General features: G+C 45.8%; 1 protein-coding gene across 1 annotated transcript; it reads right to left on the bottom strand.

Annotated features, from left to right (window-relative positions):
• Positions 1 to 1,310: 1,310 nt before the first annotated feature.
• On the bottom strand, positions 1,311 to 3,908 carry LOC146197998 (uncharacterized). Its single transcript, XM_084592547.1, has 2 exons — positions 3,839 to 3,908; positions 1,311 to 1,498 (listed from the first exon to the last, which is right to left on the bottom strand). Exons 1-2 carry the CDS (start codon positions 3,906 to 3,908, stop codon positions 1,311 to 1,313), a joined length of 258 nt encoding a protein of 85 aa, XP_084448673.1.
• Positions 3,909 to 8,028: the final 4,120 nt, after the last annotated feature.

Raw genomic sequence — 8,028 nt, forward strand, 5'->3', positions numbered from 1 at the left:
CCGAATGTAAACAAGGCTAGCAAGCAGTGTGCGTACGGGCCTTATGGGTACTTTCTTTACCTCTTCTTCCAAGCATCCCCCACAAAATGATGACAGCGCTGAGGCGCTTCGTGCTCGAATGGTCCTCGCACAAAATACATGCCTCGTCTCTGCGTGTTCCGGAGATACACTCCGCGAGGCATAAAAGTATGTGTAGGATATCCGGTCTCCTTGAGCCTGCAGCAGCGGCTCGCGCAAATGGTTCATCTAAGGAAGCCAGCGCATCCTGCTTGTGAATTCAGGGTGCTGGCGTAATTCGTCTAAGAGCGGTTTCTAACAGACCTTTGCTGACTAGAGAGCACGCGGGTGAGAATTGGTTGTCCCGGTAAATAAAACTGGTAATATGGAGTGAGAATCGTATGAGCCTACGATATTCGACGTTCAAGAAACTAAAAGCACAGAAGTTCTGCCGAAGCGTGCTTACATTCACGCAGTCGGCCATCCACGACCGAAATTAGGTTAGGCACTTTGGCTGTTTGTTTCCGGCCACGAGAATAAGGCACTATCCTGGCATTCTTGTTCGCAACTTAGCATAAACTCAAAGGCCTTTACTCATTAATGCCATTGCATATGTACGCTACTACATGGTTACCGAGCAGCATTTGCGTTAAACTGACGCACATTGTCACAATGTAGCCTTGCGGCTGTTAAGTCTAACATACGGAATACTGTCGTCGCTCACTGTGTAGCGTCAGGGCAAACGTCTGCAGGCCCCATGAGCCACTGTTGGGCTACAGGCTAACACAGTGATATAGGTTTACTATGCAGAAGCATAGTAATGAATCTCTGTCCTTTGAAGTACCCAATCGAAAGCGAGTAATTGAAACTCAATGTTCGTTTTCTTCTTTTTGTTTTCGAAAATAAGGTAGGAACTGGTAGCTGCATTTCAGTTCACAAAGAGCTGAGATGCCTGCTTTCCATTCCGATAGGTTGTTCATCGCCGACAGTACTATGTCACTTTCAGTGGACGTTAAGAATGCCGCATGGTAAACGGAGTTCAAAAAATGCGCCTCGTCTTGTGTGTTGCTCGTGAGCTACCCCGTCGGTTCACCTGAAACAGTTGGCTTTGCTGGGAATGTTTTGGCTTGGGAAAAGATTTCGGGAACCTGGACCATTCCTCACTTAAATGGCCTCGCTCTTGACCTGCCCTAAAGAGGCTCACAGAAGAGGTAAAGGCACGTGATTTTATTTCGCTTTCCGTATAGCGCACCGATTAATGAACTGGTGGAACTGCACTAGTTAAGTGAAAGCCCTCTGACGAGATGATTTGCTCACTCTTCTTCATCATCTCCTTTCTTGCCCTTTCCTTTGCCTTTTCCTTTGCCCTTTCCGCCAGCTTTGCCTCCAGACTTTTCAGCTGCTATCTTGCGACCTTTTGCACTGGGGTCTTCGTCTTCGGATCTGCGCCGCCTGGACAGGCCTTGGTCTAGGTGTCCGTGCTTCCCGCTGCCATCAAGCTCTGAATGCAAAACACGTGGATAAATTTATCACAGGACATCAGGGATAGCTTCGCCGCTAAACAGTTCTGCTGCTGCATAGGGGGTCGCAGTTCGATGAGCAGCTCTGATAGCTGCGTTTCTATGGCGCCCGACGAAAAAGGTCCGTGTGATGTTCTTAGACACAAGGGAAGGAACAGAAGTTGTTCAAAATAGTTCGACACTTGTAACTGCAGCACGTCGAGCACTACGCACAGGGGGAAAGTAAGAGCTGATACCCACAAAATTCTTATGTTGCCACATTAAGGAATTCAGCTTAAAGCACTACCTTTTGAGTGCTTCCATTACTAGCTTTTACAGCTCACGGCTAGCTTCAATTAACGGTTTTTACTCATTTTAACGGGAAGATCATTCGTACAGATTAGGAGTGAAAGTGGCAACTGGAAATCCAACGTAATATGGCAACCTGTCATATCAGGCAAACCAATATAACATGCAGGCATAGCAAGAGACGTATTAAATGCACTAATATCAGGCAGTCCAAAACTGTCTACACGCAAGCTGTTTTTGAAACGAACGGCTTTAAAACAATTATGCAAGGATATATACTTTGGGAATAACGTTAGGAAGCGATTGCGGACTGTTAATTATAAATTGCGCCTTTTAAAGTCCCGAAGCGACGCATTGCATAAAGCGAAGTAGCAGTGGAAGGCTGTTTAACTTTAGATTCTTACTGTGGGCACGCAGCACGCCGGAGCCTTTTTGCCTTTCGCATTCTTCAAAACGCGGCCGCCACTACCGGGATAGCGTCGCGGGACAGGTATAAAGACTTGGACTTGAGTTTCCCGAAAATCCCCGCTTCACAATTAAGCGCATTTATTGCAAAACTATATTATTTATTACGCCATCCAGCAACCGCCTGTGAAAAACGTTTCAAACACCTCGTAAATGTTTATTTTGCTAATTTCGTTTGAATATATTCTCCACAAACGCCACCACGGGTCATGTGTGAACAATGTGTGCCAATTCTGCATTTACTGCGCGTATCCACGCACCGCTCACAATCGGTACGGCCTACGTACTGTCCTTGTAAAATGTAGTCAGGCAGAATGGTTCTCTTCGCAGTCGTGTAGCGCAAGACGCATGCAACGTGCAAGCTGTAAATCTCCGCGAGGAAAGAATAACTCCTGTCTGTGCATTTCAAGACACTTTGGCTTTTTAGAAGAGCCCTAAGGGTTCCACTATAAGAACAAGATGGAAATCATACTGCCTCGTTCCGTTCGGCGAACATGGTAAGTTTGTCATAGCGGGAAAAGCTTTCGTGTTTCTTCTCGAAGCGGCAGCGTTGAATGCCATTTTATCCAGAGAATCCGATGTCGGCCTACGCGTTGGATTTGTGATCGAAAGGTCACGTGGTAGCTGGCAGATGGCATGGCCGTGCACTGATTGGTCGTCGGGTTGTGTGACGTCACAGCTCGAACACCATATGCTAAAAATCATGCCTGGGATAATATAGGCACACTCTTTAAGTGAGTATGAATAGACAAGAACCCCAATCAGCAAGGGGTGCCTGGAAACGAAATACATTGATGCTATCGCACCATACCCTGAAAGGCGGAATTTAATGAACGCTCCCCTCCTCCTCCAGTTTATTTTTTCCTGCATGAAATTTTAATACTGCACTTGAGTATTACGCGCTTCTATAAATTATCCGACGCTGAAACGTGGAGGCTAACCAAGAGAGTTCTACTTAAGTTGAGGACAACCCAGAGGGCTATGGAACGAAAAATGGTAGGGGTAACATTAAGAGATAGGAAGCGTGCAAAGTGGGTCAGAGAAATAACTCAAGTTACCGACATTCTAGTGGAAATTAAGAAGAAGAAATTGACATGGGCAGGACATGTAGTGCGAAGGAGGATAACCGATAGTCGCTTAGGGTAAAAAACTGGATTCCGAGGGAAGGAAAGCGTAGCAGGGGGCGGCAGAAAGTTAGGTGGGCGGATGAGATTAAGAAGTTCGCAGGGGTCAAGTGGATGCAGCTAGCACAGAATCGGGTTAAGGGGAGAAATATGGGAGAGGCCTTCGCCCTGCAGTGGGTATAATCAGGCTGATGATGATGATGATGATGATGATGATGATGATAAATTATCATCCTGGAGATCAATTGATAAGATAAACAACAAGGCTACTCTTTTTGGAAATTAAGAAAAACTAATATGCGAGTGGTGGCGGTTCACACAAGACGACTGTTCGTACGCGCTGTTCAGCCCCGAGAGGGGTCTGAATGCTGATGAATGGCATTTACAAATTCCTTTCCATTGGCAAGTAAATTTTCTTTAGCAATAAACACCACGGATATTTACCTTCGGCATTGCTGCAGGCAACAATAAAGAGAACGAGAAGTCCAAGGACGATAACCGCAGAAGTCTTCATTTTCGCAGGCGTTGTATTCAGAGAGAACGCTCTGTCCTTTTATATGTCTTGCAGAAGCATCCTGGGATGTCCACGTGTCGAGAAAGAATTCGCTTTTTATCTCGCTTTTGCTGCACTTGTAGAAGACTCACAGCTGCGGCGTATGAAATCGTCGAATAGCGTGACAAGACCAGGCACTGTTTCCGAAACAAGTACTGATGTGTTTTGAAGTACAGCTGCTGGCCGTACAGCACGCAGTGTTTGATGAATTTGCAATCGCTGTGGCTTTTCAAACCAGAAATGAATGTGAAATATATTCATTATGCTAAGAATAGCGTGCAGATCACCGCTTGAGGGGCTAAACATATTTTTGATGTTTAAGCTCCGCTTTTATAGGCATGTATGGCTCGATAGCGTTAATGGAAGTCGTCTGCGGCTCCCCTTACGGATCCTCGTTCGCGTACATGAACACTCGCCTAATGAATAATTTCTTAACTTGTGTCTATATTATCACACATATGTATTCGTATACAATTGTAAGCTGCCACATTATGTAAAAGACCACCACCCGACATAAACCAAGCCGCGTGACGTACCTGCGTGGCTTAGAGATCGTGGTCTACTCGGTGTCCAAGGATGCCGGTTTCATTTTCCACCTCCCAGGAGCTGCCCAAACTGTTGGCCCTTGCATAATTATATCATGTCATGTGGTCGTGACGTCACACACCTTGGCAGCCAATCAGCGCCCGCCACGTCACCTGCCAAATACCAACGGCCAGAGGCACGCTCGCGATTCTTTTATCACAACGCCAACAACACTGGTAAAACCAGATTTTGTGGAAAACGCGGCTTTTAAATCTACTTTATGTTAAAAACGGGTAATAAAAAACACTCCTAAGCCCAAAACGCTGTGCGTTTATTGGTGCATCAGCATCAGAGGGGTCACGCCGCTAAGAACGTGGTTTGGATGGTTTGTAGGGTTATACTAGTGTAATGAGTACGGGCGACGTGAGCCGTTGCAACGCTACCCTATGTCCCGTAGGCAGAAAATGAGGGAGACTTGGAGGGAGGCTTGGAAGGGGGGGGGGGGGGATAAAAGTATGCGCATAATACAACGGGCCTGCCTCTAGTAGGTGGTATTTTGCAAGTGAAAAACCCGGGCACTGATAAGCCGGAAGGTCACGCGACATGGCAAAAGCTGTACCTCAGGCAGATACTGTGAGATGGGAAGGTGACATGGCAGCCTAACCTACTGGCAGCATTGGATCTCAAGTTTGACACGCTACTTCTAAGCCAGGAAGGGACATTCGAACGGCTCGGTCGTGGTTCTGAGTTCCTGCAGTGGCGATCGAATTGCGATGAAGTCTAAACCTAAAAACGCCCATGTGTTGTGCGATCTATGCACTCGTCAAGCCAGGCGGCCGAACCTAATCCCGAGCCCAGGGCTAGAGTGCACTACAATGGTACACTCTACGAGCACTATGGCGCGTCTTCCACTCTCCTCATTCTCCCTGTATCTGTCACCTGTCATCTGCCTCTTTCTCTCTTTTGCCAGCAATCCTCAGGGGCGCAGTTCATGCACCATTGTGAACATTTCTATTCTTTACTACCGCAATGAAGAAATTAGCGGAGAGCGAAGCCTAAATGTTTTTTTATTAACGTTGTTTATTGCCTCAGGGCATAATGAAATATGTAAAAAATTTTTAAAGGGGTATTAAATGAAAGAAAAAGGTTGGCTGTTCTAACAAAGTTCAAGAAAGGGCGATAATAAGGCTCTTGCGTCCAAGCAATGTACGAAGATGACTTGTTCTGCGAAAGGTCCATTGCCGTCAGGTGTCGAATTCCCGTCGGCTTCAGTGCCGGGCAAATCCACAAGTGGTGAATATCTGCCCCATGATCTTGTGATTTGCAGACAGGACATCCGAGACGTTGATATAATTATTGACATTGAGGCCATGTTCGTGTTACAGCAGGTGTGAGGGCAATCCCTACCCGAATTCTCCGTAGCGCGACCTCCTCTGCGCGGGTAAGACCGCTGGGGAGGGTCACCGCACACGGTGGGGACAAGACCACGTCTATGGCGCCGGAGGTGCTCCTTTCTTATGAGAAGCAGAGTGGCATCATCAATGAGGAAGCGTGTCATTGATGAAGACAGAGTCGCCTGGCGGGTTGCAGAATCTGCAGGGGTTTGCGATCTGAGTAGGTCACGTGGGACCCACTCAATTAGAATGGTTTGCGAGATGTGAGCCGCCAAACGATGTATATTCTGGCAGATTTCTGGGTTGCGACTGACGCGTCGGAGCAGACGTATTGCTCGTAGGGCGTCGGTACAGATGACGATTCCGGCTGTAGGTAGTAAGGTTGCGACGGAGAAAAAACGAAGCGCGTCTTGGATGGCAACTAGCTCAGCACAGAAAAAAGGAGGGTCAACAAATTGATATCTGGATATGCTATTAAGCGCCGGCTTACAAGGACAATGAATTGCAGTTGTCTTCCCTGTAAGTTAACGCTACGTATTTTGCTGTCCCCAAACCAAACATATTTTACCGCGCAGGCACGTTGCTTAATGTATTCACGTGCACAGGGTCCATAAACATCAGCCACGTATGTTTTAAGGAAACTGAATTTTACTATGCAGAATATAAAACTCGTTCAGTCCTGCGAAGTGCTGCACTGCTTCACACATTCACTGAAAATTTATCATCGCACGTGATCGTTTACGCTCGCAAAATTTAAAAATCGTTCCACAATTCAGAAATTGTACCAAACGATCTTTCTTTTTGTCATGTCTTTCGGTTGCGGCGTATGGTAAATTTTGCGGCAGCGTTTTTCACGAACCTGGAAATGTCGAGAGCGATCTGATTGTTCGCTTATTTGTCAAGCGGCACTGATTTGAATTAAGTGCGATAGACGCTCCAACCCCGCAACTAAGTGCTCTTCAATTGAGCCGGAAGCTATGTAGAAAAATTTGTCAGAATGCAGCTAAGAGCTAAAAATATCAATATAGGAAAATAGTCGATTACTTTTTCTCCTGGATGTGCTTTCGTAATAGGTTCCCCACTTATAAATAAAATCCTTTTTTTTACAGGAATCAAGATATGCAGTGTAAGCAACTTCAATGCATGAAATATCACACAGCATGGCAAAGTCATTTTTATGTAAGTCAGAAACGGCTTCATTCAAAAGCTAGAGAACTAGTACGGCACAAAGCAGTTTTAATCATTTAGGACAGCAAAATATACATCTTTCTAAGTATATCGAACACACAAATAGGCTGCATATTGCCGACCAAGCATGTAGGCTTCACATGAAGTGCACAGTCCCGCAGCTAAAGATGTGTAAAAAGCCCACTGTGTCTGGGGTAGTCGTGTTCCTGCCATATAATCTGCTCCTGATCATTCGGCGATTGCTCGGCTTGTAGCACTAGCAGCCCTGAATTCAGGTCTCACTTTTCTTTTCTCACCAGTTTTTCCAGGGACCAACAAAAGAAGTAACCTGACATGCCTGCTGCTGAAACGACGATGTAAAATAAAAGATCTTGAAATGCTGCTAAATGTATTGTAGCGCTGAGTGAACATGCCGGCTCTCGTGTTTCCGCTTAAAGCCGCTGGTCTCCAATTCCTTTTATGTCAGCAGCATTCATGATAAGAGCTGAATAGAATCTTTGACATTGTGTTTCAGATGGCAACGAGGTTACCGAAAGTTCCAGCTTGCTCGCTTCTTTTTCCTTTAAACGTGCGGGCCACCTCATGTTGCACGAAAAAAGTTGAAATGTTTATGTTTTTTTTTTATGTATATAAAATCGCGTTCGCCTTGCTTCTATCTCGGCGTGCTTCATTAAAGTCCATTAGTAAGACGTCGCAGAGAGGCGCACGCTACTTCTTTGAGACAGCCAGCTTTTACTTTCAGCCAACATCGCAATTCCTTTCCTTTCAGCGAATGTCTTGCAGCGGGATTGGATGAGCCTAAGCCGCCCGGTCGACAAGAAGAGGGCCGAGAAAGCCCGCATTATTTTCGTCTTATATTCTTTTGAGCTGAAAAATGTCACTGCAGTGGGAACAAATTCTAAGAGAGATTCCCTTTTTTTTTTCTTCTGTTTTTTTTTTTTTTTTTTTTTTTCACTTTTCTTCGAGAGGCTATC

The sequence above is a fragment of the Amblyomma maculatum genome, chromosome 2 (genome assembly GCF_055883805.1).
Source record: "Amblyomma maculatum isolate TAMU_Amacu chromosome 2, ASM5588380v1, whole genome shotgun sequence".
NCBI lineage: Eukaryota > Metazoa > Arthropoda > Arachnida > Ixodida > Ixodidae > Amblyomma > Amblyomma maculatum.

Excerpts from the sequence above, each read along its gene's own strand:
- LOC146197998 (XM_084592547.1), bottom strand. The coding sequence starts at position 3,908 with ATGAAGACTTCTGCGGTTATCGTCCTTGGACTTCTCGTTCTCTTTATT. Across the intron at positions 1,499-3,838 it reads TGCCTGCAGCAATGCCGAAG|AGCTTGATGGCAGCGGGAAG; the intron begins GTAAATATCCGT and ends TTTTGCATTCAG.